The sequence below is a fragment of the Hyperolius riggenbachi genome, chromosome 11 (assembly GCF_040937935.1).
Source record: "Hyperolius riggenbachi isolate aHypRig1 chromosome 11, aHypRig1.pri, whole genome shotgun sequence".
Classification (NCBI taxonomy): domain Eukaryota; kingdom Metazoa; phylum Chordata; class Amphibia; order Anura; family Hyperoliidae; genus Hyperolius; species Hyperolius riggenbachi.
The window spans coordinates 19387321-19403051 of record NC_090656.1 but is presented as its reverse complement, the minus strand read 5'-3'; the positions used below and the strand labels follow the sequence as shown (position 1 = coordinate 19403051).

Below are 15731 nucleotides of genomic sequence, written 5' to 3'. Positions count from 1 at the left end.
AGTGACTGGAAAGGAAGAGGGAAGTGTAATTAGCAGAGGCAGCGTGGAGCAGGGAAGCAGTAGCAGAGCAGGAAGTGACTAGAAAGAAAGAGGAAGGTGGAGTTAGCAGAGGCAGAGTGGAGCAGGGAAGCAGTAGCAGAGCAGGAAGTGGCTGGAAAGAAAGAGGAAGGTGGAGTTAGCAGGGGCAGAGTGGAGCAGGGAAGCAGTAGCAGAGCAGGAAGTGACTGGACAGAAAGAGGAAAGTGGAATTAGCAGAGGCAGAGTAGAGCAGGGAAGCAGTAGCAGAGCAGGTATTGGCTGGAAAGAAAGAGGAATGTAGAGTAGGCAGGGGCAGAGTGGAGCAGGGAGTGGCTGGAAATTCATATACAGGTGGAGGGTTTAGCAGGAGCAGAATGGAGCAGGGAAGTAGAAGTTGAGCAGAAAGTTGCTAGTGAGTATTAACTAAGCCTGTGTGCAAGCTGATACAATACTATGATTTTACACAGTGCTGACATCTACCATACTGCATTTCAAAGTACACTGATGTCACTGTTTTTTCCCAGTGTGTATACGAACGGTGTGTTTACTAAACTAACCTACCAGTATCACCAATACAAACATCTGAAAAATATACATTTAAGTCGCATTAAAAATGCCACGTTGCGTACCTGCGTTATAAAATCTTATAACGCAGCTTACCACACTACAATGATAATTCAATGGGCCTTTCACAGTGCAACATCAAAGTCTTGTTGAAAAATGTTGCGTTGTGGTAACTCACTGCTTGCAGCGCGTTACCTCTTAATGCAGACCCGTTGCGACTTTAATGTCGCATTAAATTGCAACATCCCCCTGTGAATGCGACCTTATACAAAATCCAAGCAGATAGAGTCCTGGTTGGGAGCTGAACCCAGCACTGCGAGAATGCTCAGCACTTGTCCATCCTGCTGTATGAAGGCATCAGGGGACATTGAGGTGCCCAATCTGATTTCAGAAGCAGAAAATATATTGCAGCATAACCACATAAATTTGGAAACGGCCATTTATCACTGCAGTTACACTTTAACATCCCAGAGATTACATCAGCTGCCCTGACAGAATTTGTACTTATTTCCTTCCTCTTTATAACAACTAAAAAGAACTTCTGAAGAACAGAACATTGAACACCCTCCACCAGCTCCGATCTATTTATGTGTCTGCCTATTGAGGCCATCAAGCTCAGAAAACAAGGCTGAGAGTGGAGTGAAGTCGGGTCAATGAGCCTCGAGCACGCATCGCTAATAGATTACTTGCTGCAGAAATCGTGCCTCCGATGGACACAAGTTTAAGTCTCACACTAAAAATAAGTTTGCAGTCAGGCAACGTTTGACCTCATAAATGGACAATGTGGCCTCCAGCTCATATGGTCAACGTTATATATGAGCTTCGCAGTTTAAAAAATACCAACAGACCTGCAGAACAACTCCTATGTAAAAAATGACAACATATACCAATAATAAAAAGCAACGGAAGCAGAAGATATTACACTCTAGGGAGAGAATGGAGGATACAGAGTGTGAAGAAACGCGGAAAAGCCGCCGTCTCTCAAGGTGAGGCAGCTGTTTCCGCGTCCAGCATGGCGTCACAACGCGGAAAAAACGCCGCATAGGCAGAACGGCGGAATCCGCATTGGGAACGGCGGAATCCACATTGGAGGCGGCGAACTTGCCGCATGGCAGTGTCCCTGGCAAAAGGGTTGAGCATGGGGAAGCCGCCGCTGATGTAGTGAGCGGTGCGGCGGCTCCCACGCTCGGTTCACTGGATACATTGCAAAACAGTACTGGTGTGGCTGGGACTGATAGTCCACCAAGATTCAGAGTGACGCGCGCGCGCACAGAGGCAGAGCTTATATAACAGCCAGAAGTGAGTCAGCTGACCAGGTCGGTCAGCTGACAAATTTTACACCTCTCATTGGTCCAGCAGTTAGGGAGGGGCCTGGAGAGTGTTCTGGTATATATACTGCTGGGTGTTCAGTTGCTGGTTGTCTGGCGTTGTGATCACTACGTGGTAACACGCAGACCTGAGTCAGATCCGAAAGTGTGCCGGGACCAGCTGGAGCTGTAATCCTACACTTAGCTAGATTCTGTTGATAGTCTAAAGTACTAGTTTGATTGTGATTATCTGTTATGACCTTCTGCCTGCCTGACTATTCTCCTGAATTCTGATCCTGTACTTTGTCATTCTGATACTCTGTTGCCGAACCCCGGCTCGTCCTTAGACTCTGCATCTGCCTTCTGATCTTGTACCTCGATATTTCTGATACCCTGTTGCCGAATCCTGCCTGTACTTTAGACTTCGCCTCTGCCTTCTGAATCTGTACTTTATCTGTCCGTGTGTTTACGACCTGGCTTGTCCGACCTCGAGAACCGACCTTACTGTTAGTGGCGGTTCCCAGTCCTGATAGTGACACTCCCACTTGAGTGTCACTCTTGTTCTGTCATTCCTTCTCTCAGCCTGACTCCTCCCTCCGGGAGAGTCGAGAAGGAATTGAGCAGTACTCCTTACTGCGCTGAGGCCCAGTCCTCTCATTATTACTGTTTGCACCAAACACTCTACTCAGGTGTCCAGAGGTTAGCTTGTATATCTGATTATCGGTGATACTGCAGATCATCAATGATCAGGTATATACCTGTATTTCCAGTGATACTGCAGATCACCGGTAATCAGATCCTCTCTGTGTTACACCGATCGTTACACAGAGCAGAGCATTTGAGCATTACACCTACACCTTCCTTCCCGTGCCAAAGTCAGATGCTGCTCGTCAGGATGAGCCATCCTAACTCCTCCACTAGTCCCATTCATCGCCCATGTAAGGTAGTCAGGGAGGAGCTGGCAAAAGACACCAGCCAGTCTCTGCGGCCCAGATCACCAGATCCCACCCACCTTCTCTCTATGCTGCTGAGAGATTTGTGGTCAATCCTTCCCGTGCCCAAGTCAGATGCTGCTTGTCAGAGTGAGCCATCCTAACTCCTCCCCTAGTCCCATTCATCGCCCATGTAAAGGTAGTTAGGGAGGAGATGGCAGAGGACACCAGCCAGTCTCTGGGCCCATATCACCAGATCCCACCCATCTTCTCTCTATGCTGCTGAGAGATTACTGGTCAGCACCACTGCTACAGCTCTGCAGTCTTGTAAGTTTGAGCTTGGTACACACTTTTGATTAAAATTGGCCAATCGCTTTTACCGAGAAGCAGAACTTACTGAGCGTCTGGTTGTGGCCATAGTAGATAACGATTGACAGCTGAGACGCTGTTCCTGCCTTGGGTATGGTGGTCAGCAGAACGTCCATCTGAGAATCCCCATTGTAATCTCCGGGGACCACACTGGTGATGACCACATCTTCACTCCTGCAATGCAAAACAAAGTTCACTTCTACACACACACTAAAGATAAACATAGAATAAATCTGGGCAGCTATACAGTAAGTTTAATACAGGGAGAAGAACGAGACTTGCTAATAAATACAAGTATGGTCAGAGTTTTGTGGAACAAGGTTTTGAATTTTATTTACAACCTTAATTCTGTTAAAGGACAACGGAGGTGACGTGACATGATGAGATAGACATGTGTATGTACAGTGCTGAGCACACAAATAACTAGGCTGTGCTCCTTTCTTTCTTTCTCTGTCTGAAAGAGTTAAACATCAGGTATGTAAGTCGCAGTTCCTGTCTGAGTCAGGACTGGGTCAGATTACAGTGCGACTCTAAGGCCCTGTTTACACTTAAAGAGAATCTGAAGCGAGTATAAAACTCGCTTCTTCTCTTATATTCAGCAGGGGCATGTGTGCCCCCGCTAAACCGCCGCTATCGCGCCGCACAACGGGGTCCCTTACCCCCCAAATCCCCTAAGTCCTCGCCGGGGATCTCTTCCGCATTGAGGCAGGGCTAACGGCTATAGCCCTGCCTCACGCGCGTCTGCCAGCGTGTATCTCCGCCTCTCCCCCGCCCCTCTCAGTCTTCCTTCACTGAGAGGGGCGGGGGAGAGGCGGCGATGCGCCGCTGATAGATGCGCTGTGAGGCAGGGCTGCCTCTAGGAGCAGCAAAATCTACGACCAATTTGGTCGTTGATTTTGCAGGGGGGGGGATTGGGGGGTAAGGGACCCCCGTTGTGCGGCGCGATAGCGGCGGTTTAGCAGGGGCACACATGCCCCTGCTGAATATAAGAGAAGAAGCGAGTTTTTTACTCGCTTCAGTGTCTCTTTAAGCAGTTGCTCTCAGTTATAACTGAAAGGACAACTGATTTTCAAAGTAAGTCCCATGTTTTCCTATGGCACCTTTCACACTTAAAGAGGAACTGTAACATAAAAATATCCCCTGGGGGGTACTCACCTCGGGTGGGGGAAGCCTCCGGATCCTAATGAGGCTTCCCACGCCGTCCTCCATCCGTCAGGGGTCTCGCTGCAGCCCTCCGTGGAGTCCGGGCAGCGGTGACGTCATTATTTACCTTCCTGGCTCCTGCGCAGGCGCTCTGACGGCTGTCGGCTCCGAACTACACGGAAATACCCGATCGCCGTCGGGTCCGCTCTACTGCGCAGGCGCAAGTTTCCTGCGCCTGCGCAGTAGAGCGGACCCGAATGAGATCGGGTATTTCCGTGTAGTTCGGAATGGAAAGCCGCCACAGCGCCCCCGCTGGAGCCAGCAAAGGTAAATATTGAAATGACAGTCGGCACAGTCGCCGGCTGTTCGGAGGGCTGCGGAGAGACCCCCGTGGGACAGAGGACGGCGTGGGAAGCCTCATTAGGATCCGGAGGCTTCCCCCACCCGAGGTGAGTACCCCCCAGGGGATGTTTTGAATGTTACAGAGTCTCTTTAACGCGTTTTAACTGAAATCTGTTTCGCAATGTACGGCTATGGAGAAGGAAAAAAAAAAACCGCATACCAACTGATTAAGTGTAAATGGGGCCTCAGTGATAAGAAATTACAACTATAAAACACTTTCCTTGCAGAAAATGACTTCTTAGAGGATAAAAAGATTATAGATTATAGTTCATAGATTTTAGCTCTGGCATACTTCAATTAATGTGTCATTGAGCAAAATCAATAAAACATTGAAAAGTAGATTTAAATACGGTATAAAATAAAACTGTAAAATATCTTAAAAAGTCATTTTTGGAAGAAGGAAAAGAGATACAATTGTTTATTTAATTAGTTTTCACCTTGGGTGTCCTTTACCAACTTTAGAATGGTAACCTTTGGTGGACCACAATCCTCAAGTTGTTCCCAGGGCTGTGGAGTCGGTACAAAAATCTTCCGACTCCTCAGTTTCTGAAACCACGACTCCGACTCAGACTCCAACTCCGACTCCGGGTACCCAAATTTGCTCAGACTCCGACTCCTTAGTCTAATACTTAACAGGGCTGTGGATTTTGTACAAAAATCATGCGACTCCGACTCCTCAGTTTCTGAAACCACGACTCCGACTCCAACTACGACTCCGGGTGCCCAAAATTGCCCCGACTCCGACTCCACAGCCCTGGTTGTTCCACAGACTTTCTGTAGGGTTTAGTTCTGGACTCTGATTAGGCTACACAAGAACATTCATGTTTTCTCTTCCACCCACTGTGTGGTCAGTTTTGCTCAGCGCTTCAGCTCATTATCATGTTGGACAGTGAACCTTTGTTACTCAACTTTCTGTCAGAGAGCAGTAGTCAGGACTCACCGGCTACATGTTTGCCTGGCATCTTCCGGCACCTTATGGTGCATGAGTGTTTGCAGGCAAATATGAAAAGGTAAATGCCCGTATAATTCCCCGCATGGGTGATTGCGCACTCGTGCAGAGCTGTCATATTGACATGAACAATTGTGAAGTAATTACTTTTTTGTCATTTTGTTGGCTTTCTCTATGTAAAGTGGTCTGATGCTGGAAATACACGGCTCGATTTTCCGCTCGATCATTTCGCCGCTCGACTTCCGCGGGCGATTCTCTTATCTTCTGCTCGTTTTTCTTATCTTTTTCCATTGTCATCTATGCGGATTCGAGCGGCAAAATGATCGGGCCGGAGATTAGACATGTCGGAAATTACCAATCGAGCCACCTTAATGGCTCAAAATCGAGCCGTGTATTCCCAGCATGAAAGCCAGCATTTCTACCTTGCTCTAAAAGATTCCTCAACGCTTGAAAGCTACTATCCCGAAAATTATTTTTGGCAGAACATCACTTAAATGATTAAACAAAGCACTTTGTCCTGCTATTCAGCTTCAAATCCGCATCCAAACTGGAGATAACAGTATCTTTGTTTGCATTCCAATGTTGATACATGTATGTAAACACAGTGTAAAAAGTGAAATGGAGCTCACTGTGAAGCTCTCTGTGCTTCAAGCACACAGACAGCTCAGAACAGCTAATTAGAAGATGTTAATATATATTAAAAATCAGATTAAATAAAATGTAATACCAGCTTTCAGGGCAAGATAAACTACACTTTGGAAACTTGTAATTTGTAAACAGACAATATTACTTGTGCACAAAAGCAAATATGATAACTGTATGACTAATAAAAAGCAGGAAAACACATTTTTACTGAATGTTATGTCAGAGTTTCAGACCACTTTAAGGTCAAGACTGGTAGCAGTCCCCAGCTGTATACTGGCCTTAGCTAGTCCTACTCCTAGCATTTACTTTGATAGTATTTCTGTTGTGACCCAGCTAAATATTCTGACCTTGCTTGAACTCAAACAATTGGCCTGTAGCTCGATTGTCCTCCCTGGCGGTCCTCATTCTCTCCATCACTGCAGAGCTATCCAGGGGGTATCCATGACCTGGTGGCTTTTAGGCAGCAAGACAGTCCATTGACCACTTGAGGTGGTAGCCCATCACTTATTGCTGGTTGCTCTGGTGAAGACCTGTAGCCAATTAGATCTCATACCCCGAGAGAGCCCACGTCTACCACTAGTGCATGGGTCAACAGGTTCTGCTAGTTCCTGTCATTATAGCAGCAAGTTTTCCCTAAGTACCTGATTGTAATTTGCCCAATTTTTTTTCCTTCTCACCAAACAACCGCCCCCCTTTTCCCTGCTGCAGGCAGTCATCACCAGAACAGAATGCTACCACCGCCAGCAAGTACTGAAAGTATGGCGTTCCTTTGATGGTGAGCTTTAATGGCTTTCTACTACATACAATATTTTCTGTGCAGAAGAAATAATTTCATTTTGATCTCATCTACCTAGAACACCTTCACCTATTTGGCCTTAAAATTAAAGGAGCATTTTGGCAAAGCTGAATAAATAAAATGTAGCCTTTCTAAGGCTGGCTTCAGGGAATGGTTTGGTGGCAGCGTTGTGGTGCGGTGCTGCACGCAACAGGCCTTAGAGGATTACCGCCTTAATATGTAACAATTCCCTTCTGGCTCCGATCCAAACAGGATGCTCACTTGCAGTGACTTCCTGTTTGGGAAATACTGAAGTGCACGGAAGCGTACTGTAAAAATACACTTCCGCGTATGTGCGCTGCAATGCCAACATTTTGGCAAACCCTGCGTCGCCATAGACTTACATAACTTCTGGGTCGCTGCAGAGGTCGCGCAAGAACATCAGTATATCCACGCAGTAGATCGGTGCACCAGTGTAAAAGGCCCTAAAGGACTGGCTTTTCTCTTGTCTCCCTACCATATGAGCTACATTTTTCAAGCTCCTGTGATACTGTTGTCCCGTGCACACAGCCTTTGCCCTACACGTTCTTCTAAAGGTGGCCACACACCATACAATAAAAAGATCACATTTTTCACCAGTTCGATAATTTCGATCTGTTGTCCCGGAAAATTGAGAGCTTTTCTTTGTTTTCAATTGATAAATCCGATCGAATTTTCCATTTTTTTTGAAGATTGGACATGTTGGAAATTTCAGTTCAACTTTATCAAGAATTGTATGGTGTGTGATGGATAGGGACAGCCCTGATTAGAACTCATGGAGAAGCATGTGATCAGTTTGATCAGCTGATAGATTTGTAAAGCTCTGATTTGCTGTGATGACTTCCTGGATTAACACATGATCAGGACCAGCAAATCAGATTCTTACAAATCTATCAGCTGATCAAACTGATCACATGCTTCTCCATGAGTTCTCCTAAGCAGGGCCATCCCTAATGATGGATTGTCAATTGCTTGATGTACAGTTCCAATCAATTTGTTTCTGAGTCCAAACATACAACAGTGAGTAGTGCTCAGAGCCTCTCTTTGAGAAATAAGTATTGGAACCTACTATACATTGACAGACAGGTATTAAGTCCTCTTTATGTCAAGGTGCGGATATCCAGGTTCCTCTTCACTTTATTCTCATAGGGCCAACACAACATATGTAGAAAAGAAACAAAAGAGACCAATAGCGTAATTTAATTAGAGTATACAATCCACCACCTCCATATATACTATGGCTAGATAGGCCGTGAGACTAGGGTTACTGCAACACCTCTGGTGAGCACCCTGACATTCCCCCACAATGTCCGCACTCACCCAGCAGTCATCCACAATTCTCCAGAGGTAGGATTAAGCGCTTTGGGGGTAACGCCAACAAAGTCAGCTTACTCCAACTGGATCAGCTCACCACGTATTCTATCAACTAAAATGACACCTCATAGCGTAAAACTGTTTAATGTAAAACAAACTTTAAAATTCATCTAATACACTCACAAGAGGAGACTTAGTCAAGAGCAGTAAGCTGTAACACAGAAAACACCTTTAGGCCTTAGCATCACATTAGACTTAAAAACTGTCCATTTAGCTAAATGGACTGGATCTTAACAGAGCTGAACAGACCCCATTTTAATCAAAAGGATCCATTCACAGTGCTGCTATAACGGATCCGTTCAGCGTTACACCAAATGGACCGCAAATTTCGTTCTGCAGCGATTTTATGGATTGACGCATCAGTAAAGGGGGCCATACATTAGCCGACCAACCAACCAATCGACCATCCGATTCGATTATTATAATTGAATTGGATGAAAATTGGTGCCGCCAAGTGCATGCCCGACTGACAAAGCGACCAATTTCGGGACGGAAATTGGCCACACGGTCGATCGCACATGCTGGAAAATTTCGGCCCAAAGTTGGTTGGTCGGGTGCGCGGCGGTATGGCGGCCGAATTGCGAACGAGAAGACAAAACCCCTGCAATGTATAAATGTATGTAGTGCATTTATACATTACCTGTCCGGTGTCGGCCTCCACGTGGTCTCCGTCCATCTCGCCGGGTTCAGCATACACGCTGGCGGCACATAGCAACTGACGTCAGACTCTATGCGCCGCTAGCGTGTATGCGGCAGTTACCCGGCGACACGGACCGACACCGTGCGGAAGCTGCTACAGGACAGGTAATGTATAAATGAACACACTACAGACATTTATACGTTTCGGGGGAGCGGCGGGGCGGACGCGGCGGCTCAGGCGATTCCCTGTCTCTGATGATTTCATGCTGAAATCGGACGGGAATCGGCCTGTAGTGTATGGGCAGATTTGACTAGTGACAAATTTATCTCTAATCAGATTCGATTAGAGATAAAATTTGTCTCTTGGTCGAATCTGCCCATAATCGTTCTAATGTATGGCCACCTTTACATTGACCGCACACTCACGGAACCGAGGGTCAAAAATCAAAAACTGCTGCCTATGAAAAACTGACCCGTTTTACGGATCAGTTGTTGATCCGCTCAGTGGGACCGGGCTTAGTATAGTATATTCCAGTTGATAGCCTCTCTGAAGGAGTTTACTCTTTCGTCCAGTTTGTAGAGACAGTCTAATCTGGTAAGGGTCCTAGTGGTGCCAAACACTTTTGAGTTCTTAATTAGAAACTTTACTGTGCTCCTAGGAATCGATAAAGCCTTTGAAATATTTCTGTATCCAACTCATGACTTGCAACCATCAGTTGATAGCTTGCTTTCAGTTGCACTGACAAGCACTGAAATGTTCCAAGAATAGCTGTTTTTTTATGCAGGACTAGACTCAATGATTACAACTGATCACAGATGGAAGCCAATTAGCTTGATATAAAATGAAGGTGACTAGCTACATCTAGTTGAGTTTCCGATGTTTTTTGGGAGGACACAAGACTCTTCACTTATGTAGGAGTGCATTTCCTGTTTTGAAGGAGATTATTCTTTTCTGATTTAATAAGTTTATCATAATTTGTGGTTTAGGTTTGGTAAACAAAATTGGTTAACCTTCAAAGAAAAATTGGAAATTTGAAAAGGTTTACAAACTTTAAAGCACCACTAGAATTTGACAGTTTTATATACACAACATTTTTTCTTTTCCGTTGTATTTTTTTTTTAGTTCATCCTTTTCATGGTGATCAGTCTCCCACCTGTACCAGCGCACATGATGAAAAAGCTGTTATTTGTGTCTACATTAGTCTAGTCTCCTGCGCAGGGAGAACAGATGCATTTTCCAATATTAACGTCAAGTGCCGATTGTTTTTGAATTGCCTCCAGACATTCCTCTTCCTATAGGCCCCTGGAGTAATATCTGCTGGATGGTGACTCATTTTATAGCTCAAATAACGGATGTTAACGGTAAAAACTAAAAAGACAACTGAGCGCTCAGGATGCACTGCCAGGATATGCTTCTCATCCACGATCATCTCTTTCATCTCCATCTTTCAGTAAAGTGAAGTATCATTGCTGCGCACCTGACGTAATACAATGTCACAGACTCAGGAGGCCAAGATGCCACAGCTAACAAGATCGTTCCAGCAGACATTTTTCGGAGATCTCAAGGCGGTACTCCAAAATAAAAATTGAAAGGCTCAGCTGCAAAGACCAATGATGACAGATTGGCTGAAGCAGTCATCTTATAGAATTACCGTCGTTTTTTCCTTCATCAACCAAAGGTTTATTGAAAAAATAAGACATTACATTAAATGCGAAACATGAAATGTCTACACACATACTGCATAACACAATGCCAAAGGTAGTAATTCAAGAGATATTGTAAAAAATGGAAATAAATAATAATCAGAGAACATTATAGATTAACCCATTCTCGTTCCATCGTTTTCACTTGAGCAATCTTCACCTCCCATTCATTAGCCTATAACGTTATCACTACTTATCACAATGAACTGATCTATATCTTGTTTTTTCCGCCACCAATTAGGCTTTCTTTGGGGGGTACATTTTGCTAAGAGCCACTTTACTGTAAATACATTTTAACAGGAAGAATAAGAAAAAAACGGAATTCATTATTTCTCAGTTTTCAGCCATCATAGTTTTAAAATAATACATGCCTCCATAATTAAAACTCACGTATCGTATTTGCCCATATGTCCCGGTTATTACACCGTTAAAATTATGTCCCTATCACAATGTATGGCGACAATATTTTATTTGGAAATAAAGGTGCATTTTTTCCGTTTTGCATCCATCACTATTTACAAGTTTAAAATAAAAAATATATAGAAATATTTCATCTTTACATTGATATTTAAAAAGTTTAGACCCTTAGGTAAATATTTACATGTTTTTGTTTTTTTATTGTAATGTTTTTGTTTGTTTCATATTAAACATTTTATTTGGGTAGTTTTGGGAGGGTGGGATGTAAACAATAGGTTTATAATGTAAATGTGTGTTGATTTTTTTACTTTTAGTTGTAGTATTACTTTTTGGCCACAAGATGGCGGCCATAAGTTTGTTTACATGACGTCACTCTAAAGCTGGCCACTAACTGTCCAATTTCTAGCGAAAAATCATTTGAGCGATCAGAAATTCTGATCGGACGAAAAATCGTTCACTACACCATCAACTAACCAATCTTTGCTTCCTATCTATCACGACCACCAAGAAAATCCAAATTTTCGTTCGACGAAAATTCATTCGGGCGACATTTTTTTCACTCGTTCATAATCGATTGTGTCCACCAATGGAGATTATTAACAACCAATCCGATCAGAATTTCTGATCGCTCGAACGATTTTTCGCTAGAAATTGGACCGTTAGTGGCCAGCTTAAGCGTAACATACGCTTAGAGAGACGCATGGGGGACGCTACAGCCAGAAAAAGCAAAGCTTATGTTGCTTTTTCAGCGGGGGAGAGGAATCAGTGATCGGGCACCATAGCCCGATTCACTGATTACCTGGCTAACAAACCACGGGCCGGGAGCGCGCAAGCACGTGCGCGATCGGCCGCGGGAGCGCGCATGGTTCCTGGACGTAGTTTCTATGTCCAGGAACTAAAATAGGTTAAGGAGCATTGAAATGGAGAATTATAATCAAACAAATCAGTGAAAGTTAGAGAGTCATACATTGATAGTTATAATGTAGATAACCAACATTACAGTACTTTGAGGTATTTATCAGGACATTTTCTATGTTGACAAACTAGTTTTTTATATGGTAGTGAACGATCAACCTTTGCCTTCCAATCACTGACCGTAGGGCAAATCTGTGACAACCTTCGAAAGGCAATACATTGCTTGGCAGCAAATAAAGTTTTGGTGAGGAGGACTTTATCGAATTTGGGTGTATCCTCGTCTAGGATATTAAGGATTCAGGTTTTGACATCTAGTGAGATAGAGGATCCCATGACTGTAAAAACCATGAGAAAAAGATGCCCTCTAAAGAGACTAAATCAATAATCAGTCACGCCAAACATCCAAAGTTTGATGCAAAAATATCTCAGATTTATTTAGGACTATACATCTTGACACGCAGTTTGCAGTATACTTATTGTATGGATCAAAACATCATGAGATAAAGGAGGAAGTGGGTATGACCTGACCGAACACAAACTACCACAATATACTTGAAAGTGTATAATCAAAAAACTTTACTAATCAATCACATAAAAATATATATATATATATATATGTTAAAAGATGTGCCCCCGACCCCAAAATGAACCTCACCCAAGGGACCCCCCCCCCTAACAACACCCCACCCACTCACCACCATCCCCCCCGCCCCACAAGCAAGAAGTTGGACACCCTCTAGAATGCAAAGCCACTTTTGGTGAAGCGTAGGTAGTTGCTTCACTCTCATCAATTTGCTGCAGCAATAAATTCAAAGTTCTTAATAATGCTCCTCGGGTAGAAAAAGCCTAAAACAGTTCAAAGGCACCGTGATATTCCAAAGACCATGTAACGTTTGACCATATTGATAACCGCCCACGTCCCTTCCCTCCCGCTGATTGGAGTGAAGGGACGCGGGCGGGTAGCACAGATGCGGAGGAGGCGGGGGAGCGGCGCTAACAGACAGGCAGAGGTAAACATTGTGCTGGCGACACGCTGTGTGTCGCCAGTACTGCGGGGGGTACAGCGGCGCGCAGGGGGGTCTTGGAGGCACACCATGGGGCAACAGAGGCTGGTGTTAGTGTGTACAACCAGCCTCTGTGCCCCACTAGCATAATTAAATCCCACCTCGGGTTCTCTTTAAAGAGGAACTTGAGTGAAAATAATGTAATAAAAAAAGTGCTTCATTTTTACAGTAATTATGTGTAAATGATTTAGTCAGCGTTTGCCCATCGTAAAATCTTTTAAATCCCTGATTTACATTCTGCCATTTATTACATGGTGACATTTTTACTGCTGGCAGGTGATGTAGCTGCTGCATGCTTTTCTGGCAGTTGTAAACAGCTGTAAACAGCTATTTCCCACAAAAAGGTTACATAGTTACATAGTTATTTTGGTTGAAAAAAGACATACGTCCATCGAGTTCAACCAGTACAAAGTACAACTCCAGCCCGTCCCCCACATACCCCTGTTGATCCAGAGGAACCCCCCCCCCCCCCCAAGGCATGGTCCAATTAGCCCCAAAAGGGAAAAATTCCTTCCTGACTCCAGATGGCAATCAGATAAAATACCTGGATCAACATCATTAGGCATAACCTAGTAATTGTAGCCATGGATGTCTTTCAACGCAAGGAAAGCATCTAAGCCCCCTTAAAATGCAGGTATAGAGTTTGCCATAACGACTTCCTGTGGCAATGGATTTCACATCTTAATCACTCTTACTGTAAAGAACCCTTTCCTAAATAAATGGCTAAAACGTTTCTCCTCCATGTGCAGATCATGTCCTCTAGTCCCTTGAGAAGGCCTAGGGACAAAAAGCTCATCCGCCAAGCTATTATATTGTCCTCTGATGTATTTATACATGTTAATTAGATCTCCTCTAAGGCGTCTTTTCTCTAGACTAAATAAACCCAGTTTATCTAACCTTTCTTGGTAAGTGAGACCTTCCATCCCACGTATCAATTTTGTAGCTCGTCTCTGCACCTGCTCTAAAACTGCAATATCTTTTTTGTAATGTGGTGCCCAGAACTGAATTCCATATTCCAGATGTGGCCTTACTAGAGAGTTAAACAGGGGCAATATTATGCTAGCATCTCGAGTATTTATTTCCCTTTTAATGCATCCCAAAATTTTGTTCGCTTTAGCTGCAGCGGCTTGGCATTGAGTACGATTATTTAACTTGTTGTCGATGAGTACTCCTAAGTCCTTCTCCAAGTTTGATGTCCCCAACTGTATCCCATTTATTTTATATGGTGCTAGACCATTGGTACGACCAAAATGCATGACCTTACATTTGTCAACATTGAATTTCATCTGCCATGTATGTGCCCATATAGCCATCCTATCCAGATCCTGTTGCAATATGACACTATCTTCCTGAGAGTTGATGATTCTGCACAATTTTGTATCATCTGCAAAAATAGCAACTTTGCTCACTACTGCATCTACTAGGTCATTAATAAATAAATTGAAGAGCACTGGACACAGTACAGACCCCTGTGGGACCCCACTGCTAACAGTCTCCCATTTTGAGTACAAACCATTGACCACAACTCTTTGTTTTCTGTCCATTAGCCAGTTCTCTATCCATGCACAGAAACTCTTCCCCAGTCCTTGCATCCTCAACTTTTGCACCAGACTTCTGTGGGGAACAGTGTCGAAGGCCTTTGCAAAGTCCAAGTATATCACATCTACAGCATTCCCAATATCCATATTAGCATTCACTACCTCATAAAAGCTGAGCATGTTAGTCAAACAGGACCTGTCTTTAGTAAACCCATGTTGATGCTGAGAAATGAGATTATTTTCTACTATAAAGTCATGTATAGTATCTCTTAGTAACCCCTCAAATAGTCAAATAGTTTGCATACAACTGATGTTAAGCTTACAGGTCTATAATTTCCTGGATCAGATTTGTTGCCCTTCTTAAAGGGAAGGTTCAGGGACTATCTGAAAAAAATAAAAATCCCCATCCACTTACCTGGGGCTTCCTCCAGCCCGTGGCAGGCAGGAGGTGCCCTCGGCGCCGCTCCGCAGGCTCCCGGTGGTCTCCGGTGGCGCGCCCGACCTGGCCAGGCCGGCGGCCAGGTCGGGCTCTTCTGCGCTCCAAGGCCCGGCACTTCTGCCGAGGGCACCTCCTGCCTGCCACGGGCTGGAGGAAGCCCCAGATAAGTGGATGGGGATTTTTATTTTTTTCAGATTGTCCCTGAACCTTCCCTTCAAAGAGAACTCGAGGTGGGTTTGAAGAATATTATCTGCATACAGAGGCTGGATCTGCCTATACAGCCCAGCCTCTGTTGCTATCCGAAACCCCCCTAAGGTCCTCCTGCACTCTGCAATCCCTCCATAAATCACAGCCACGCTGCTGACAAACAGCTTGTCAGAGCTGGCTGTGTTTATCTCTATAGTGTCAGTCTGCTGCTCTCCCCGCCTCCTGCAGAACTCCAGTCCCCGCCTGCATCCCTTCCCTCCCTGCTGATTGGAGGGAAAGGACAGGAGCAGG

At 44.5% G+C, this 15731-nt stretch overlaps 1 protein-coding gene and 1 long non-coding RNA gene across 2 annotated transcripts in view; one reads left to right on the top strand and one right to left on the bottom strand.

Annotated features, from left to right (window-relative positions):
* ITFG1 (integrin alpha FG-GAP repeat containing 1) overlaps positions 1–15731 on the bottom strand; it is a 383915-nt gene that overhangs the window by 336045 nt on the left and 32139 nt on the right. The window contains exon 3 of the mRNA XM_068261311.1: positions 3219–3364. Coding sequence (XP_068117412.1) covers positions 3219–3364 — 146 coding nt within the window. The remainder of the gene's footprint in view (positions 1–3218; positions 3365–15731) is intronic.
* Positions 4253–10957, top strand: LOC137538292 (uncharacterized). The gene is made up of 3 exons (XR_011024737.1): positions 4253–4264; positions 7038–7104; positions 10280–10957. It is a non-coding gene; the product is annotated as an uncharacterized lncRNA (long non-coding RNA).